Here is a 22,054-nt window from a genome sequence, read left to right as displayed (position 1 = left end):
TACAGAGACAAAGTTTGGAGCTAAGTCAAAAGGATGGACCATCCAGAGACTACCCCACCCAGGGATCCATCTCATAATCAGCCACCAAATGCAGACACTATTGCATATGCCAGCAAGATTTTGCTGAAAGGACACTGATATAGCTGTCTCATGTGAGGCTATGCCAGTGCATGGCAAATACAGAAGTGGATGCTCATAGTCATCTATTGGATGGAGCACAGGACCCCCAATGGGGGAGCTAGAGAATGTACCCAAGGAGCTGAAGGGGTCTGCAACCCTATAGGTGGAACAACAATATCAACTTATCAGTACCCCCAGAGTTTGTGTCTCTAGCTGAATATATAGCAGAAGATGACCTTGTCTGCCATCATTGGGAAGAGAGGCCCCTAGGTCTTGCAGACTTTATATGCCCCAGTACAGGGGAAGGCCAGGACCAAGAAGTGGGAGTGGGAGGGGAGGAGAGCAGGGCGGGGGAGGGTATAGGAACTTTTGGGATAGCATTTGAAATGTAAATAAAGAAAATATATAATAAAAAAATCTGTGCACATTTTCAAAAAAAAAGTGGTAAAAGAAACAGTGTATGAAATTTGTTGGAGATTAACTCAAAGCAAATAAATTATAAATACTATAGTGAAGAAAACACATCACCTAGCTGCACAGACACTATGTCTGCTTTATAGGGTACTCACGCATTCTCAGCACACAGTTCACATCTGCTGCGGTATGTTTTCCCATCTGTGCCACAGACTGCAGAAGTGTCAGTTGGACAGATGAAATCCCCATCTTTTCTTCTTTGCTTGAAACTCTCACAGTTCAACTGCAAGAGATACAGTCAAAGAATGTCAAAAAGTCAGAATACCCAGTAGAAAAAGGTTAGTATTTCAAGCCCACAATGCAACTCTGCAGGAACAATAAATGTGGATGTGAGTGAGCTAATAAAATCACAGACAATGCAATGAGGTCTGAAGGGAGAGACAGGGTTACATTTGAAAAAGGGGAAATGATTGTGTATGGTCCCAGCAATTTGTTGTCTGGGTGAGCTAAGCTAAGCCCACCTCAATTAAACTGAGCACACTGTATCCCAGTCAAATTCTGCCTGTAGTCTCAACAGAATGATAAATGGCCCTAGCACATAATAGACATAGAAACTCTCTGTAAATTGCGAACTATAGGAAATGATTATGATACATTACGTTTAAGCCAGATTTCCAGATTCTTAATTTTATTGCTACAACTGTATGATCTCAGCTGGTATTTTAACCTATACATACTGAAATGTCCTCACTTGCAAAATGGGTACAATTTTAACAATTGCTGATGACACAGGGGTATTTAAGTTGTTAATATAAGTGCAGTGACTAGAACAGTCTGATCACAAAATGGTTAGGATATTGTGGTTATTTAAAATGCTTTCTTGGGATGGAGAGATGGCTCAGCAGTTAGGAACACTGGAGGTTCTTCCAGGGGGTCAGAGTTCAATTCCAAGCAACCACATGGCAGCTCACTAATGTCAATGAAATCTGTTGGAGTTCCAACACCTTCACTCAGATACACATGTAGGCGAATACATTGGTGCACATTAAAAAAATGCTTTCTCTAATGACAACCAGCACAGGAGAACTAAATGTCTTTCAAGGATGCTGGCAGAACTCTCCAGGTCACTGCTGTCAGAATGGCATATGTTTAAGGACAAACCTGGATGATGACAAAACTACTCTGCCTGGTAGTCACTGAAGACAATTTTCTGAGGTTGGATCTGCTATCCACTCACACTTTGAACCCCCTTCTTCATGTGAAAAATCAAAATTCAAAACCAGCCCACATTCCACATTCATGGAAATAATTCAAAGAAATAATTATGAAATATGATTTGGCAATAATTATTGTGGTATAAGTTAACAAAGAATATGCAGTGTCATCTGAGTTTAATGTCCATCTAAAACCAAACACATTTAACTAGAGGCTCCCACTGGTGATATCACATTGAGAATCAAGTTTTGGTGCCTTTCAAATATGATATATGCCAGTAATGATTTAGTATGACACAAAAACATAAAAAAGTGAACTTTTTACAATTATATACTGAATTTATCAGTCAAAGGATTACATCAGAGAAAAGACTGAAGTGCAAGAAAAAGTATATCATGGTCCCACTAGAAAAATAAAAACAAAGTAACATATATGTTATTTTATTTACTTTCTCAATTATTACAGAAGATTTATTGCTTATTTAAAAGACATTGGGTAGTCAACTATTTTGTGAGATTACATTGTAAACAGAACTAGAATACTCTTTTATGGGTCTATATGCTAACAGGAAGGTCACAACAGAAACAGTTTTAGATTATGATACTTCAACAGAAATAAGTCCAAGACTTAAACACAGCTATAGTGAACTTCACGTAAATATCAATGCACCAGAAATATCCTTCTACAAAGATGATCTTTATGTTGAAATGACATTATTGAGAAGAAGCCAGCCATTCCAGATGATGGAAGAACTAGAACAGTAAGATTTGTCGTTGCTGGATCATGCTTTACAAATAGCTGGAGAAAGAAAGCGTGGCTGTAGCACAAAGAAACAAGCATGTGAGTGGCGATCTTTCTCTAAGGTGTCGTTCTCAGAGGGTGTGGAAACATCCATAGGAAATTATGGATCAAAGTGAACAACCAAGGCCATTGCTCTTCACCTGAAATACCAAGGGCAGCATACTAGGTCACAGGTGTTGGCTGGGTGATGGCGGGGTGAATCAAAAGACCAGCTGGGAGGAGACAGGACAGGTGCAGGCATTTACTATTCCACCACCTTGTCTTCCAGACTCCAAGGTTGGTGAATCACATCCTATAGAAAAATACCTCTTCCCAAGACACTTTAGAGATCATGGATGGATCCTGACCTGGAAGAAAGGCAGCAGCCTGGGCTAGGTTCCAGAACTTTCAGCTCTTGCCCTCAGTCCTTGTCCTGGCAATGCATTTGCCAGTAGCTTGATCATGCACATTGATTAGCTTATTAGGAAGGAAATAAGACAGGGCTGCTATGGAATCTAATGTTTAAAATATGTGCATATCTCAGAACTAAGACAACATAAAAGAAATACTATCTACTGAAAACCATACATCAACGTAATTGAAACTGTCAGGATGAAGAGAAGAATAATTTACCAAAAGCGCAACACTCTTCAGAAAAATAAAAGATACGTTCAGTAGGAAACAGGGTAATTGAATTCATTCAGAAACAAACAATATATAATAGAACGTTCACACTTAGAAAAGATTTAAATAGTAACAAATATAACAATGTAAAGAAAAAATCAAGATATGTACAAATAAATAATGAATATTGAGCTGAAGTTCAGGCCAAAGGAACCTCCTCAAAGGCAATAGCAATGGAAACTTTTTAAAGCATAGAAGCCCCAGGAAAACAAAGAAGTAACTCCACACATTGGGAGGAAGTAGCACAGGTGTGTGAGTAAGAAAGAAAAATTCATAGAGTCTGTGAAATAATGAAATGTCAGTACAGCCATAACAACAGAAAGCTAAACCAACAACTAGAATGACAGTTTTAGCAAAGAGTAAGAGAACTGCTTATCAGATTAAGCACAAGGACCTCAATGGAGGAGTTGGGGGAAGGACTGGAGGAGCTGAAAGGGCCTTGTCTGGCATCAATTGGAGGGGAGGCACTTGCTCTTGTGAAGGCTTGATTTCCCAGTGTAGAGGAATGCTAGGGCAGTGAGGCAGGAGTGGGTAGGTATGTGGGGGCACCCTCATAGAAGTAGAGTAAGGGAAGGGGATAGGGGGTTTTCAGAGGAGAAACTGGGAAAGAGGATAACATTTGAAATGTAAATAAATAAAACATCTGATTTTTAGTCTTTTAGATTGCTTTTGCAGAAAACTAACAGAAACAAAACCAAACAATACTATTTTGTGTAACACATGAAAGAACTATCAAAATAAATTCTACCTTAGATCACAAAGAAAAGGAAAGAGTTCCTAAATAACTGGTATCATATGGTCTATATTTCCTAACCAAATTTTATTAAACGTTAAGCCTAATATAACAGCACTCACTATAGTAGCAAACTAATAAAGTAGGATATTATGGTGGGGTAGAGGGTACTGTGGACCATTTAGTTAATAATGGCAAAACAAAATGCCCGAGGTAAGACTCCTGAGACTGTCCATCACTAATGTTTTATTTGTACTTGTCTTTCAACAAATGTTAACACAGTTAGAGGAACATTTTTTATATTCTTGGTGGAATGTAAATTGATACGATTGCGAAAGTCATGATGTAGGTTTTTCAACAAACTAAATATAGAGTACTGTATAGACCCAGCCGTAATGACTCTGTCCATATACCTGAAGGACTCCAGCTTAATGTACAATGGAGATATTTATGCAGTTAAGTTTGTTGTTGCACTATTCACAGCAGGTAAGAAACAGGAGTGCCCTAGATGTATATCAACAGATGAATGGGTAAAGAAAATGTTTATAGGCACAGTGAGATTTTACTAAGCTGTAACAATGAAATAATCACATTTTCCAAAAATAAGAATGCAACTGGGTACCATTATGTTAAGTGCTGTGTGTATGAGTATTATATGTGCATGTCTGTTGTGTATGTGCATGTGTGTCTGTGTGCATGTGTGTCTGTGTGCATGTATGTCTGTATATACACATGTGAATGTGTGCACCTGTGTATGTTTCTGTATGTGTATATGTGTGTGTGTCTGCGTCTGTATATGTCTGTGTATATCTGTGTGTGTGTGTTTGCATGTCTGTGTCTGTTTGTGTAAGTGTCTCTGTGTATATACTTGTGTCTGTATGTATCTGTGTGTTGGTGTGTGTCTGTATATATATACATATATATATATATATATATATATATATATATATATATATATATATATGCTTGAAAATTGTTTATTTCTTTTGGTAACTTATAGTTCCTAGAAAAAAATGACAATTGATATAATTGTCAGAAAACAAGATATTAATTTAAATAAGAGTATAGATAAGAAATGAATGTTATAGATGATATAAATAATAAAGAATATGAATGAAGAGTCCATATTTCTAGTAAGGATACTAGAAGAGATGAAAGTAGGACTATAATTGGAAATAACTATACAAAATTAAGGTATAAATATAATTAAGGCATATCAAATCTATATGCTAATACAAATGAAAAATAAAATGGATGTATTACTACAAAAATATCAAATGCTAAGAATGATTCAATAAACATGTGAATCCATAAATACACATAATCTAATTGATATATTAATTTATGAGAGAGAAAAGACATACATGTGAAGGTCAAAACACTTTAACTGACTTCTTTGTTGTTCTCTCTCTCTCTCTCTCTCTCTCTCTCTCTGTGTGTGTGTGTGTGAATGAAACTACTCATGTGAGGGTCATATCACACTTCATGAGTTAATTAGGCCACAGAACTTTCAAGAATATTTGTTTTATATTTTATGTTTTTGTCTCTCATTCCTATTACACATCTCTTGTCCCAGAAAATTTGCAAGTCTCTCTATTTTCTAAGCAGTTTCTCCCTGTTTTCATTAATTTTATTTCTTTATAATTTAAGAATAAATTTGCTTTTATTATATTCTATTTGTATTTTTAGGCGAGTCCCTAAATACCAAGTTTTATATTTTAAAAAAATAATTTATTTGTGGTGAAACTGGGCTTGTTTCTTCTTCTTTCCTTTGAAGTTTTAACATGATTATTTCAATATTTTGTATGCATTTTAAACAACTATTTCAACTACAGTTACCAAATTGAACAACTGAATACATTCAGAGACATTTTTATTCATATTTTTCCTATATATTAAACTCATTTTTATTTTCCTCATTCATATTTTAAAACTGTAATACTATACATTACAAAGATAAATGATTGTTATTGTCCCCTAAAGTTTACATTTGCTCCAATTTCTCCTACTTTAATTGCACTAAATTTTTGAAATCTTGCTTCATATCATGTGTAGTGGTTGATATGTCTGCTTTGAAGATGCAGGTAGATCATATTTGTAAGCCTAATCATCAAGCTAAAAGAATTAACATAGCAGACACGATTCCTTCATTTTATATCTAAAGATTTCTACTTAAAATCTAGCAAATTACATTTTACAGATGGAAACATACTTAAAATCTAGCAAATTGCATTTTACAGATGGAAACATACAAGGCTACATGTAGTAACCTTTCAAGATTGGGGTGTATATGTGAATATATTTTGCTCATTTTTCCCATTTCCTTGTTTTTTTTGAACACTGTTGGTCCTGTGAAGACTTGATGCCCCTGAATAGAGGAATACTAGAGTAGTGAGGCAGGAGTGGGTAGGTGGGGGGGGGGGCACCTTCATAGAAGCAGGGTAAGCGGGGATGGGACAAAAAGAACAGAAAAGAGGATACTGCAGAATGGCCTTGTCTCAAAAGAGGAACTTGAACTTCCGTGTAACAAACAGCCCTCAGTCTTCCCAACTTCCAAAGTTCCTTTAACTGTAGACGATAGATGTACAGGGATGGCTGGCTCAGTGGCTGGCCTGGTATTGTTTGAAAAGTGAGACTGACTGAGCCCAGGAGAAGAATTTAGTCAACTATGATTCTGGAGGAGGCTGAGTTTCTCAGACATTCCTGAGCAGCAGCGCCAAGGAAGATGGTAGCTGGGCTAGACCATGTATGATATGGATAATTAGGGTGTGCCTACCTTGACTGATCATTTTAATTATATGTCAGGGCCAAAGGAGGAGGAAGAGAAGGAAGAAATTAAAGAAAAAGCAACATGGAGAACTTGGAGGTGATGTGGTCATCAGGTTAGCTGTTAACTAAAATTGTGAGATTTGGTAAGACAGACATCTCCATCAGTATGAAATGCTTTTATTTTATTTTAAAAATATTTTTAAATTTTATTTTTGGATTTTTTTCTATAATAAAATGCACTTGTCCAGTCAAATGGTTGTGCGATGATCCTTATCTGTTCAGTGATTTTCCCCCCTTTTATTTTGTGATTTGTTTTTCTTTTATCCATTGGACACTGAACTCTTGCAAAATATTAACTTACATCTCAATCAACAAAATAGACATAAATGAGTCCAGTTGAATTATGAGAACACTCCAAGTATCATACAAGAGAAATCAGAAATTAAAAAAAAAAGAAACAAGGAAAATTAAAGTTAAAGAGAACAGATTCAATGCCTGTTGACACATGTTAAACACTGTGGTTAGCTTTTAAAATTTTAGTTGATAAAATAATGACACCCAGAGATACAGATTGGCCAGATTACACAGACAATAAGAGTTCTGAAATGTGTTATTATCTCTATTGTCCAAGAAAGGTTCTTACAGGAACAAGACAGACAGGAGGTAAGAGAAATAGTCCGGGAAAGCTCACACCATCTGACTTGCTCCACCTCTCAACACCTGGCAATGTTTTCAGAGTCGGGTCATGGGTTGGGCCTACGGACAAGCTGTACCAGATACTTAGCCCACCCTTGGACTAAGCTACATTCCCTCCCTTCTAAGTGGTTGGCTTCACAACAGGTAATTAGCAAACAAACAGATGATTCTAAATAGAGTCCAGCATCATGTCAGCAAACATGATTGGTTGACTCCAGATAGTCTCACCTTTGCTGGAGCAGTGGCCCTGCTGGCTCTTGACAAAACCCTCACGTTCATGATCTTGGAAGGTGCTCCTTGTTCTCTGAGCAAGAAAAGGAAATAGTATAGTTTGAAATTAAAATTGCTTGCCAACCTTTAGGAATAAAAACTTAGATGGTAATACTCATTTTGAATGTTTTCTTGAGCCTAGGCTGACATGCGAGACTGAAAAGAGGTCCTTTATTGCATGAGAAATTCTGTAATCTCCACAATACTGGGAAAAGCGTTTCAAATATGGACTAGAAGAGACAAAATCCATGGTGTTTAAGCACAGACCTGACCCCTGATACTTCCTGTAGCAAGATGACTATCTTGCTACTCTAAACACGGTCTGTGTCATTATTTGCAACATTTGAAAGACTATTTACATTGAATTACACAGCCCATTCTCATTCTAGCAGTCTATAATTCCTTCTTCCAAGTTAAGCCAACTACTTTCTTACACAGATAAAAAACAAAAATAACAATTTAATAATCAACCCTATTAATATACTGTCTTGTAAATCTTAGAGCATTTCATTCTTGTTTAAAATTATTTATCAGTTACATTATATTCATAGATTTGGCTTCATGTACATAACAAAAAAGAGTTAGAATAGTTGATGATTCTCATGTAGCTTTCAAATGAATGAGAAAATATTATAATACATGCATGGCCTCCCCACACCTTAAGTCCTGTTCTGTCATTTTTCTTTATCCCTCAGTTTCTTCAGTAGAAGTAAAACATACTTTTAGTGCTTTTTATATCAACACTATTGAATATGTCACATTAAAACCTTGACTTATATTATCACAACTTTTGAAAAACCAGTTATAGGATAATTGTCTTAAATGCATAAGTTTAGCATGGTCTTGGTTTCAATGATGGATCTTGACAATATTTGGAAATTGAAGTGGGAATCCCTATTAAGAAAACACATTAGAGACCTGCTGGTGTATGTCAGTCGTACAGTCCTTTCCTAGCATTCAGAAAGCCCTAGGTTTAATCCCTAAAAGCAGAAAAATATCCAAAAGCATCCCCCCCCCAAATTGTGATATTCTGGTTTGAGGACTTAGAATTGATAACTCAAACCTTCTATTGCCTTCTGCTTGTCATTGAAGAGAAATAAATCAAGTTAAGAAACACTGGGCAAATGCTGAGGCATTGAGTAACATCCTGGTAAATTTCCAGTGTACTTATTATTTCTGAGCATGGCAGTGAAAGCTACAGTCAGATCTTTAGTCCACCGCACCCTTGTGTAATCCTGGCAGATTCTCCCCTGGCACCCCAAATAGTCTAAATGCATTCTGCATAAATCTCTCTGCTGGCTGGCAACCACCAGGTTCGTCTGGTTTCTTCTTAGGGGAACTTCTTAGGCTCTCAGAAACAGCAGAATCAAGTCTCAACAGGCCCAAGGAATCTGACTTTAAGTTCTTTTCCTCTTAGAAGCAGGAAGCTCAAAGTGGAACCACATTCTGAGAAGACTACAGAGAGTGCTGGCTAAGATATTAACATAGGGCTCCCTGAAAGTCCTTTGAAATCCCATTGAGTGATCATTAAAATCATTCTATGTGGGTGGCAATTATCAAGTTTTATGTTATGGGAGGTGACACAGGAGCCTGCTCAGCATGTGTATTTATTTTTCTAGGTTTGGAAAAATATGGAGTTGAAAGAGAAACTAAATTAAATTAAAGTGGATGTTCACAGCGATCCATTGGACTGAGCACAGGGTCTCCAATGGAGGAGCTAGAGAAAGGACCCAAGGAGCTGAAGAGGTTTGCAGCACCATAGGAGGAACAACATTATGAACTAACCAGTACCCCCAGAGCTCCCAATGACTAAACCACCAACTAAAGAGTACACATGGTAGGACTCATGGCTCCAGCTGCATATGTCACAGAGGATGGTCTAGTTGGTCATCAATGGGAGTAGAGGCCATTGGTCCTGTGAAAACTCTATGCCCCTGTGTAGGGGAATGCCAGGGCCAGGAAGTGGGAGTGGGTAGATTGGGGAAGCAGGGGGAAGGGGGATGGGGGAGGGGATGGGGAGTTTTCAGAGGGGAAACCAGGAGAGGGGATAACATGTGAAATGTAAATAAAGAAAATATAATAATAATAATAATAATAATAATAATAATAATAATAATAAAAAGCCAGACCCCCATGTTCCTGTTGCTTCAGAGACGAGTTAGTTGGTAATTTGAACATGTGGAAGGAAATGGAATTTACTCACAGTGTTCTTTTGCACAGGATGCATTCACTTTGGAAAATGATGTCACTGAGACTTTGAGAAGGACTGTTGCCTTCGGGACATGACAGCATACCATTTTTCATCCATGCTTGAAATTTCATGCATGGGTCCTGGAAGAAATATAGTTATATCATCGAAGCACTACAAACAGCTTTGTTTAATAGAAAAAGAATCTATTTGGTCAGTTCAAACAACACACAAAAAAAAAAATAACTCTGGCTTGTCTGTTAGAAACAGGAAGCTCACCTAATAAGCATTAATCTGATAGAAAAGGTATGGAGACAAAGCATCCTTGATGATCTCACATGGATGCTACCAGTGACCTCAAAGAATCTTTGACATGTTATAAAAACTCAATAAGTAAAATAGTTTCATTTATTATTCTTGTTATGGTGACAGCAGCTGTAACAACAACAGCAATAATAAGCTAAACTGATACATTAAATACTAGCATATAGTAAAACCATTGCTAACTAGAATGTGAGAAGACAGCTAAAGCTCAGAGAGTAGGTGTATGAGCCTTGGACACTGCCGGGGGCCCCTGCTATTTACTCTGAAATGTGTATTCCTTTTCACATAGCAATATTAGCAGTTATTAAATATTTGCAAAGAGTTCCCAGATACTTGGTAAAAACAAGTTTCTATAACGATTCATTCCCTGGACAAGTTCCAGATCCTTTGGCACGCCTTATACCAGGGACTGACTTACTTCGGAGATAATGGAGCTGAAGATTCAGGGCTCTTTTCCCAAAGGCTTAGAACAGGCCAAGGCATGTTGAATTCCAGTTTAACCTTTGGTCTACTACTATTATCTGTGCAACATCCTCAAAGACATACTGTGATCCTCTTGATTTGGACTTCCTTTCGGTAAATGCAAATGGTCCTTCCTTATCAAGTTTACAAAAGAGTGTGGAGAGCATTTTAAAGATTAAAATCAACAGGAAAGAATGGAGGAACAGTCTCTCCAAAGAGAAGAATATGTGTTTTCATTCTCATGCTCAGCATGATTTATTGGCAACCTGTTCTCTCTGTCACTCCACCTTTTCTAGGGCTGCAGTTCATCCTAAAGTCAGTGTGCCTGTGCAATGGAAGTGAGCAGTCATCCTAAACGCTATCTTCACTATCAACTGAGACAATTTTCTAGGCCCTAGATCAACACTGCCAAATTTGAGGTTAATACTTTCCCTTGATTTTGGAAAAAAAAACTATATCCTACATGTTTTGATCAAAAGATAAGTAATAAAAGATTTTGTTCCAACTATCAAATGCACCTCTTCCAAGGAATGGACCATAGGAGTCTACAGACTCTCAACAATCTTTATAATAATGCAGACTGTCAACAATCATCCATTGTGAGGTTACTGTTAAATTCAGTGCCATAATGAGTTAGTAAAGTAGCAGAAGAATGATGGTCTGAGTAGCTCATGGAGACTGATGAGTTTCATTGGATCTAATCAACCTTCTTACATAAGTTTGGAAGTTGAAACTACCTGCAGAATGATTAGTGAATAGTATCAGGGACTAGACCATTACTGGAAAATTTTGCTAAGGGTTTACTGCTAAAACATCTTTGATTGTTATCACAGCTCAGTGATCTTCTCTCAGAGAGAAGTAGCAATTTAACAGACTACAAGCTGGTCATGTTTAGATCTGGTGTCTGTTGCTACACATGCAATATTACTTTAAATAATAATCAATGGCATGCATAGCAGACAATGGACAAAAAATATGTACTTGACAAAGACATAACCTTTTCAATTATATTTCAAATAGATGAAAATATATTTCTATACAAGATGATTCTTTTATTTCTCAATACTGGGACTATCACAGCTGGTTGATAACTTCCTGCATCCAAGACTCTGCCCTCATAGCTACTTCTACATGGGCTGCTGTAAGCTGCAAAGATCTCTCTTGCTTTTTTTATTTTTCTTCCCATGCTTTCTCACCATATAAAACTCTTTGTGTTTAGTCCATTTAGAAATGGAGACAACCTTTATTTCTTGGAATATTCTGTATCTTACTCTATTTCTTCCTAGTACTATTATTTAATATACCACATGTTAATTCAGAGAGGCGTGGTTTTGATGTTTACTTTAAAATGTTCTGGCAATTCAAAATAAAATTAGAAATATACTAGCCATTAAATAAATATTTATTTAATTGTATGTGTGCGTGCATGCACGTGTGAACATCTTTTTTGCATAATAATTACCAGAAAATATGTGTTATATCTTGACTTTTTCAACTGCTGAGTGAAACAGTAGTAATTATTTTAGTTGATTATTTTGTATGCTTGTCTATGGTGTTTTAAAGCATCATTTTAGCATGGTGGATTGCCTCTTGTAAATACCTTATATCAATAATATATTGAGAAGAAGAAAGAGAAACAGAGAAAGAGACAGAGAGGCAAAGAAAGAGACATAAGGAGAAATAGTCATGTTAGATCCATAAAGACTTGTTTCTCTGTTTTTAACAGAAGCTCTTAGTGCTTGCCAGTATGCTGTCTGTATAATCAACATAAAGGTGTTGGCCACAAATCAGTTTTCTTTAGGAAACTTAGAATAAATTCAATGACAATACGCAAGACTGACCTGATTTCCTTTCTCACCAGCGGCATCTGGAACAAAAATGCAGAAACCAAAGTTAAGAGAATGTAAAGTATATAATAAATTAGACATATTATTCATGTAATAGAGGGATCTTATTGCTTTACTGAAAGTATATTCTAAAACCACAAATTGTATTGAATGTATTAAGATTTATGGTGGCCAATCAAATGAGTGCAGTGTATTAAGAGATGGTCACAAAGGTTCATTCACTTAGGAAGGTTCATCTACTTTGGAAAATAATACTATAATATTATCCTACTCCTACCAGATTATGTACTTTCCCCAAAACTCATTGCATAGTAAAACATGTCATTCTTCCTTAAAAGGTGTTAGCATACTGTGAAATACTTCATACTAAATTAAATATAACTTAAAACACCCAGGTAGTATGAAGTTGAAGACATCATTTGTTTATAATGATCTCAGTAGCTTATACCAAGGTTATGAGTTTTAAAATGCACTTGTAGAAAGGTAAATTTATGTAGCCCATGTCATCCTAACATTCAAACACAAAATTAGAAAATTTATTTTTTACATCTGACAAAAGTACTTCATCCTTCAGGTCCAACATTTTTACTCATTTTTAAGATAATTTAGAAAGTTGTATATTTAAGATTTTTTAAGATAAACACATAAGACATTATCATCTTAAAAGAGAAATAGTAAATAGAATTTATTTTTTTTATTTTACTAATTCATTTTTTAATATTCATTTATACATGTATTATCAAAGTACATGTATTATTAATATATGCCAGTTTTAAGTGCCTCATATCTAAAAGTAGTGAAAACTGTATGCTTAATGAAGGGAAGGTGCAGAATAATCTATTGGCTTTTCAGAACTAGCATAAAATTGTTAGGAGGGCCACTCAGAGAGAAAAGTTTAATTATTCTCAAACTCCTTTCTGTTTTTAAAAGATGGTTCAAGATTTTAAAACACACACACACACACACACACACACACACACACACACACACACACACACACAATTTTCTAAGTGGAGTTGAGGAAGAAAAGTCCCTTCCCCAGGCTCTGAGCTGTGTGGTAAGAAACTTCAGTTGTATGCAAATTGCTCACCTTGTGTGAGATAAAATGCCAGGGTCAGAAGCATTGGCACCGTGGCTGTCTTCATGGTGAAGATGATGTAAGTCGGTTACAGGACTGCTCTGTGCATTGCTCAGCTGGTGCTCTCAGACTGAACTCGTGAGATGCAGCTTACTTTTATACATACTGGTGACACACAGAACCAGTTGTTCAGGCTCATGTTAGACTCCTTAGAGAACAGCAGTTTAGTTTCCATTTTGTGAGATCCTGCTAAGGTGTCAGATTTAAGCAGATTATATCTATTTCTGAAAGTAATATATTTTTTATAATACCCATCCTCATAAGTCTAGAGAAAGAACCTTCCTGAAGTTGATCATTTCTAATCCTATGAGAGTTCCCCTGTGATACAGGCATGCAACCTCCTAGCCAAATGTGCCTCACTCTAATTGACTTCCCTTCGTAAGTGAGAGGGGGAAGAGAGAAGCAGACAGATTAGTTTTCCTACCCATCAGGAAAAAAAAGAAAAAGAAACAAAGATTTCTACATCTGGGAAAAGTTGTGTATAATGAGAGAACCTAGTGCTCCCAAGAGTTCTAAAGTGTGTGACTTAGTTGCCACAGGGCAGCTACAAAGTTGGCATCCTTTTCAGTGTGCACATAGGTAAGAGCAGAAACTTTGTGAAAATATGTCTTGTACATAGCTACTTTTAAACCTTCTGTTAGGACTGCTGAAGTAGGCCAGCTATGAAGCACTTGCCTAACATGTGAGAGATGCCGATCTTCTTCCCTCTCTTGAACCACAGAAATAAATCTCAATCAAAAGAATATGTTATCCTAACTAAATCCCACACTCCTAAACATTAGAGATTCAAGATTGAACTTTCAATAACCCATGATATCCAAATTATACTCTATGCTAAATAAATTGATTCTTTTATTACTTAGCTTTACTTCAATGAAAAAATATAATAAGCAATTAAAGATTATAAATACACGAATATAACCTTTTTTTTCTAGTAATGTTCTTTCTTTGTTTCATTCTACAAGTAGTACATTGTGCATACCATCACTCCTTCCAGTGTTCACTTAGGTCTCTCAGCCAAAGGACATTTAAAAATGTAACCGAAGCCAGAACCAAGTAGTTTGATTTCAGTAATTCTCAGAGTTCCTATATATACAGAAAACAGTCCTGAGATCAAAGATCTTTTTATAATCTCTGCACTATCAAAATCCAAAACACCAGATTTTTCTCCCTTTTCTCTCATGAAATATTTTACCAGTTACAAAACAACCTTTGACTATTAATTTCGTAATAGTTTGTTTTGTTTTTTTTAATCACAATTCCATTGCTGAGTAAAATAGTGACCACGGAAAGCAAAGTCTATGTATTCCTGTCACAGGTTAGAAAACCAAGGTCTTTCATCACTTAATGGAAGGGAAACGGGCAGGGAGGCAGGCAGTCTTGTTTCTATTCCTGTCCGTGTGACGACAGGGCCATGGAAATGAACCGGCTTCGGAACAAGATCTCTCTGGGTCTAACATTTGACTCACCAACTGCTCTGCTGCCTTGGGCAAGTCGCTTCTTTCCTCCGTGACTGTTTCCTAACATGTAAAGCAGAGTAAATAATGCATGTACCCTACACTTGTTCTGAGGCTCAAATGTTACCTGTATATTGTGATTGTGTGTTTGTATAACTTTACTACTTTTAACAATGCTGAGAATACACGGTAAGCTTCACAGCTAATGAGAGCTGGTCTCCCAGTAGGTTCTCAAGCACCTAGATTCTGCAGTCAACCAGCTTGAACCTGGATCTTGGCAACAGTTATAAGCTTCCTGAGCATTTACATTCCAAAGTTAAATTGAAATCAGAAGTATCCTTTTTATTTCATAATTGTGTTCATAAGGACACCCTGGTTTCTGTAAAAAGCTTTTTTAAAATTAAATTATTTTATTTATTTATATTCCAAATATTTCCCCCTTCAAGTTCCCCCTCCCAGAGTTCTTAACCCCATCCCCCAGTGTCCCCTTTGCCTCTGAGAGGATGTTACCACACTACCCCACCCCCTCTTCCTCCACCCCTGACCTCACACAGGCCCCAGGGTCTTCCTCTCCTGGGGCATCAAGTCTTCAGTGGATTAGGCACATCCTCTCCCACTGAGGCCAGAAAAGAACGAACTGCCTTACCTGTAAAAGCTTTTTAAATATTGATGTAAAATTACTAATATATTTTATTTTGTATCTGCCAAGCCAGACCACATGAGACCTGTGTTTGCTGGTAGGCAAGTTAATACTATACAATAGAATCAGTGACTGTATGAAATGCTCTGAGGATCCCAACTCTAGATCAGAAGAATACTATTCCCAGGGGTGGATTTAGAGCCAGGCAGGAAAAAACAAAAGAGCCAACAGGTGAGTCTCCCTTTGAAGAATCTCTGCTATGAGGAAACATGAAGGAGGTGGAGTCCTCCCTCCTGGCAAAATGCTCATCACTGACAGCCAGGGCCTCCACTCCCAGGAGAACACCCAGTTCTCCAAATACTGAAAGATCCCATTAGCTGCCCCCGCCATCAAGGCTTTCTCTTCAGTTCACTTCAGGAACCTTGCAAATCTGGAGGCAATGAATCACAGGTTCCGTCAATCATCCCCTGTTCCTTAAAACCACAGTTTTTATTTTATTTTTTTATTTTTTTTATTTTCTTTTTTTTAAATTTATTTATTATTATTTTCTTTATTTACATTTCAAATGCTATCCCGAAAGTTCCCTATCCCCCCCCCCCGCCCCTGTTCCCCTACCCACCCACTCCCACTACTTGGCCCTGGCCTTCCTCTGTGCTGGGTCATATAAAGTGTACAAGACCAAGGGCCTCTCTTCCCAATGATGGCCGATTAGGCCATCTTCTGCTACATATGCAGCTAGAGATTCGAGCTCAGGGGTTACTGGTTAGTTCATATTATTGTTGCACCTACAGGGTTGCAGCCCCCTACAACTCCTTGGGTACTTTCTCTAGCTCCTCCATTGGGGGCCCTGTGTTCCATCCAATAGCTGACTGTGAGCATCCACACAGAAGTGTTTGCCAGGCACTGGCATAGCCTCACAAGAGGCTGCTATATCAGCGTCCCTTCAGCAGAATCTTGCTGGCATGTGCATTAGTATCTGGGTTTGGTGGCTGATGATGGGATGGATTCCCGGATGGGGTAGTCTCTGGATAGTTCATCCTTTCATCTTAGCTCTAAATTTTGTCTCTGTACCTATATCCTTTCATGGGTATTTTGTTCCTTATTCTAAGGAAAAACCACAGTTTTTAAATCAAAATGGAGATTGAAGCCAGGTTCAGATCACTGCTAGGCTAACCAGAAAATATTTTTGAAATTCACAATTCCATCCTTGTATTCTGAATGTCCAATTTACTCACCAGAGACAAAGAACTATTTCCTCTTTCTAGAAAGGAAAAGGATTGGATGAATAAAAGCTGTGAACTGTCCAATCCTGTTCATTTGTCAGCCACATTCAAATCTGAACCCACATGACAGGTACTGACAAAGAGAGAGAAAAAGCATTTTAATAGAACAGCAATATCCCTGGAAGCAAAGAACATTTCTAGACATCAAAGCTAGTTTTCTGTTGTACGAGAAGACGCTAAGTCAACTGGGACAGAGAAGAGCTTGTTCAGCTTACATGCCCTGTCACGGGCCACTGGGAAGGAAAGCGAGAGTTGGAATGTGGAAGGAGAACTGAAGCAGAGGCCATGCAAGAATGCTGCTTACTGATTTGTTGTCCACAGTCTCCTCAGCTTGCTTCCACACAGAACCCTAAACACCTGCCCAGGGGTAGTATTGTCCCGAGTAGGTTAGCCTCCCCTATCAATCATTAATCATGAAAATTCCCTGCAGACTTACCCATAGACAATCTGATAAATGCAGTCCCTCAAATAAGGTTCCTTTTTCTTCCCCAGATGAGGGTTGCATCTATTAAGTTGGAAACACACACACACACACACACACACACACAATCTAGACCAAACTAAACCAAATAAAAAGCAGTTCCAGTGTAAAGGTCTTCCTACAGGATTGCCCTCCTCCTCAGCTTCTTTCAGCCTTTCCCTAATTCAACCACAGGGGTCAGCAGCTTCTGTCCATTGGCTTGGGGCAAATATCTGCTTCTAACTCTTTCAGCTGCTTGTTAGGTCTTCTGGAATGTGGTCATGCTGGGTCCCTTTTTGTGAGCCCTCCATAGCCTCAGTAATAGTGTCAGGCCTTGGGACCTCCCCTTGAGCTGGATCTCACTTTGGGCCTGTTGCTGGGTCTTCTTTTCCTCAGGCTCCTCTCCATTTCCATCCCTGTAGTTCTTTCAGAGAGGAGCAATTGTGGGTGAATATTTTGACTGTGGAATGACCCTCCCTCATTTGATGCCCTGTCTTCCTGCTGGAGGTAGACTCTATAAGTTCCCTCTTCCTATTGTTGGACATTTCATGCAAAGTCCTTCCCTTTGAGTCCTGAGAATCTCTCACCTCCCAAGTCTCTGGTACTTTCTGGAGGGAACGCCCAACCTCCTACCTCCTGAAGTTGCCTGTTTTCATTCTTTCTGCTGGCTCTCAGGGCTTCAGTCCTTTTCCCTCACCAATACCACATCAGGTTCCCCTCTTTCATACAATGTATTTTGATCTTATCTGTCTCCTCTTCCAAATCCTCTTTCATTCTACTCATCTCTTCACCCATCTACTTTCTTCCCCAACTTTTAAAAAAACTAATTGTCTTTCTTAAGCTACTTTTGGGCGTGTGGCCTGTCCTGGAGTGTAGGCCATATACTTGTTTTCTCACCACTAATGAAAACTAACTTTCCTTCTCCCAACAGCTATCAAACACAAACAGTTATTGAGGTATAGATGGGAATTCTTTACCTCTCCCTGTCTCTGTGCTGAGATTCTGTCTTGCTTGAATTTGTGCAGATATTGTACATGCTGTCACAATGCCTTTGTGTTCATATGCTCATTTAACCTGTTGTGTCTGGCAAACATTGTTTCCTTGAAGTCATCCAGAACCTCTGGATTTTCCATCTTTGTACCATCTCTTTTACATAAATCCCTGAGCATTAAGGCTGTGGTATGGTACAGACATCTCATTTATGTCTGAACATTCAGACATAAATGAGATTTTATTCTATGCAGATTTCCCAATTGTCAGTCTCTTCATTAATTGTCCACTGGTGGGGGGAGGAAGATTCTCTGATGAGGGTTAATCAATGCTAATAAATGGTCTAGTAATACATCACCAGGAATTGTTTCAATGTTATGTAATCAAGCAGAAGTATAGTAGCAGATCCTTTTCTAGGCCCCATGACCTATCTCATCAGAGGTTCTTGGCTTTGTTGACAGAATTTGTATGTGTTCCATTTTTTAAGTACTGTACTTTCAACTTTTATGGATTTCTTGGAACCCCAAAAATTATTAGTTGAGGAGTATCTACATTTCATAATAGATCTTTGAAGACAAAATAAAATACTTTTTTTTTTACTTCTCAATTCCTTTCTCCTATAATTTTATTATTTTCTCTATGTATTTTATATTTTGGCACTTCTTTGGGAAAGACACCAACTGGAATACAGCCTTTACTTAACTTCTTATCTAGAATGCTTAATTAACAATCCACCTCACTCCCTCTTTGAGAATTCCTTTCTGTTTACATGGAAAGACTCAGAATGAAAGAGATAAGAATCTATTTATATCTAAGAATAGAAAGAATTGCTTGTTTAGTGAATATATAGACTGCTATTTATAGATATAATTATTGCTTTTATTAGATTAGGGCTAAGAAAACAAGGTAGACTCATGTCTATTTTTTATGCCTTAAGTATTACATGTGGAGTTACGATGCATTGCTCTTAAATACAGTATCCAACTTCTCCCTACAGTTACTACTGCTAGCATCCCCTCAGTATCCATAATGTAACAATTTCATAAATTCCAAAGTCTCCTCCTAGGATTTATTCCTATAATCTAAACACAAACGTTTGAGGAGCTATCATCCTCTTTAAGACAAACAATAACATAATACATTAACTCGGGCACACTACATAAGTACTGAGTAGCAGTAAAGAAACTGGGCTGGGGAGATGGCTCAGCAGTTAAGATCACTGAGGTACAGAGTTCAAATCCCAGCGACCACATTGTGACTTAAAACCATCTTTAATGAGATCTGATGCCCTCTTCTGCTGTGTCTGAAGACAGCTACAGTGTTCATATATAATAAATGAACAAATCTTTTTTTTTAAAGAAACTGTATAGTGTGTGTGAGTGTGTGTGTGTGTGTGTGTGTGTGCGCGTGTGTGTGCGCGTGCTGTCAGCAAGAATAAAAACACAGTCACAAACAATATTAGTGTGCCTGGAGAGCAGTTAGGAGCACTGGCTGCTCTTATAATTTTGTTCCTTTTTACAAGGAACTGTAGTTTTCTGTGGTCATATAACCTTCTGAGATAATTTGATTCATACATAGTTGTCTTTTCAATCATGATAAAAACCCCCAGAATCTATCCTCCTAAGCACTATGGACATATGTATCATCTTTTACTACACTGAGCATCCACTGTAACTGGTTCTGTACAAATAGGTATAAAACATTTGGAAATAATATACTTGGCATCTGAAAATCCATGTATGCTAGGTCCAGCATGGCTTAGTAAGGGGAGTACCTGCCCTGGAGCATTGCCAGGCCATTGATCCTGGCCTGTGCTGATGGTTGCTGTTGCCCTGAAGCTGATCTGATGTTTCTTTTATTCTACTTTCAGTCTCTCTTTATGGGAAATATGCCTTCCCTCATTTCACAGAGCTAATCACTGCGTAATAAATGAAACAAATGCAGTTCTCAGGAATGAGGAATGTAAGTGGTCATAAGCCTGTGGAGGACAAGTTACAGGCTTTCTCCTTAGCCTTTAGGGCTATGGGAAAAGATCTAGACAATATAACCACAGAGGCCATAAAAGCCTACATGGTCCTTCATAGAAACTGTTCATTATGCGACTTGGCTTTGAACTTGGAATTATTAGGAGATACATGTACCCTTCGGTCCAATGATTGCTGCATTAATTAGCCTGTGTGAACTTGAGGACAACAAGGGTGGAAAGCTAAAGTCATCTCTGGAAGAAAAGGCATGGATAGGAAAAGAAGAAATCTATAAAAACCAAGCAAATGCTAGATGGGTTTATCTTGTGGGGAAAAGGTTTGTATATGATCTAGAAACAAATAGAATTAGAAAGAGAATACCTGAGGCTATGGAATTGCTAGGATGAGGAAACAAAGACTAGAATATAAGAGGTGATGTATAACCATATAAAAAGTTAGTATTTCATTCTGGCTACTTCAGGAGTTGGAGATGACAATGCCTAGAGAAACATTAGCAAGGGCTAGCTGCCTTACTTACATAAATTTTTTTTTTTTGAACATGATGTTTATTGTGAGAAAAGTTACTGTTCTCTTATTTTTTTTTTTTAAGGCAGTAATCCGTAGCCTTTTTAATGTTGTAAAAAAATAATATTAAAATATACTACAGTTTAAAGGGTAAAGGCCTAAGGCAATATTATAAACCGTTTCTCCAGGACAGTACAGAAATCATATGACCTGCTTCTCTGGTCTGCTGAAGGCACCTGGTGCTCTTAATCAAGATGGCAGTGAAACCGTGACTTCCCATAACAGAGATGGCTGCCAGGCATGTGACTGCCCTTAATTAAGATGGTGGTAAAGCTATGACTCCATCTGCTCCAGCNCTTAGTAAAGATGGCAACTTGCCATGTACTGGTTATGTCCCAAAATGGAATCATGTCACATGATTTAAGATTATCTGAGCATAGAATTTCAATTACTAACCCCAAGTTATAAATTTTGGCCACATCTAATAAGTCAATAATCCTGTTTTTGACCCTGGATTTTAAAAACATGCCTATGTCNGAACAGCATTAGCAATGACGTACTTTTAGAGCTAGGAATAAAGTAAAACAGCAGCAGGACAGCAGCAGGACAGTTTGAGACAATTTTAAAATTACCCACATTTAAATAGCATTCGAATCCCTGTTATATTATATCCAGTGGCCAGAAAACCAAGGGATGAATTAACCCTAGGTGGCTGGTGTTAGGAGAAAAAAAACTACATTCTTTCACATTTGTCCATACCAATTTAAAGTATGAGACTTGTTGCTTTTTTAGCCTTAAAGGAGACACAATAATAAATAGTTCATTAGGGCTCAGAAGTTCTATAATTGTTGCTTCATCCTGTGTGGTCATCTTAATATGGTAAAATCACATGGCTGGTTGAAAGCCATGTGACTGACATGACTACTAATATTTAAAATANTATTTTTAGTAGATCTATTTCTTATATTTTTCTTAAATGAGAATTGCATCCAAATTATATGTACATATATACAGAGTTAAATCCAAGTTACATACATATAGAGTTGAATTTGTAGAACATATGTATATGTCCTTAACAAGAGTTGAATAAAGCCA

General features: G+C 37.5%; 1 protein-coding gene across 1 annotated transcript in view; it reads right to left on the bottom strand.

Moving 5' to 3' along the window:
- Spink5 (serine peptidase inhibitor, Kazal type 5) overlaps window positions 1-13,647 on the bottom strand; it is a 57,464-nt gene extending 43,817 nt beyond the window's left edge. Inside the window, exons 1-5 of the mRNA XM_021214321.1 lie at window positions 13,593-13,647; window positions 12,497-12,522; window positions 9,885-10,012; window positions 7,640-7,715; window positions 690-817 (exon numbers count right to left, since the gene is read on the bottom strand). Coding sequence (XP_021069980.1) covers window positions 690-817; window positions 7,640-7,715; window positions 9,885-10,012; window positions 12,497-12,522; window positions 13,593-13,647 — 413 coding nt within the window. The remainder of the gene's footprint in view (window positions 1-689; window positions 818-7,639; window positions 7,716-9,884; window positions 10,013-12,496; window positions 12,523-13,592) is intronic.
- Window positions 13,648-22,054: the final 8,407 nt, after the last annotated feature.

Source organism: Mus pahari, chromosome 15, assembly GCF_900095145.1.
Source record: "Mus pahari chromosome 15, PAHARI_EIJ_v1.1, whole genome shotgun sequence".
NCBI classification, from domain to species: domain Eukaryota; kingdom Metazoa; phylum Chordata; class Mammalia; order Rodentia; family Muridae; genus Mus; species Mus pahari.
This window is presented reverse-complemented; position numbering and strand designations above follow the sequence as displayed.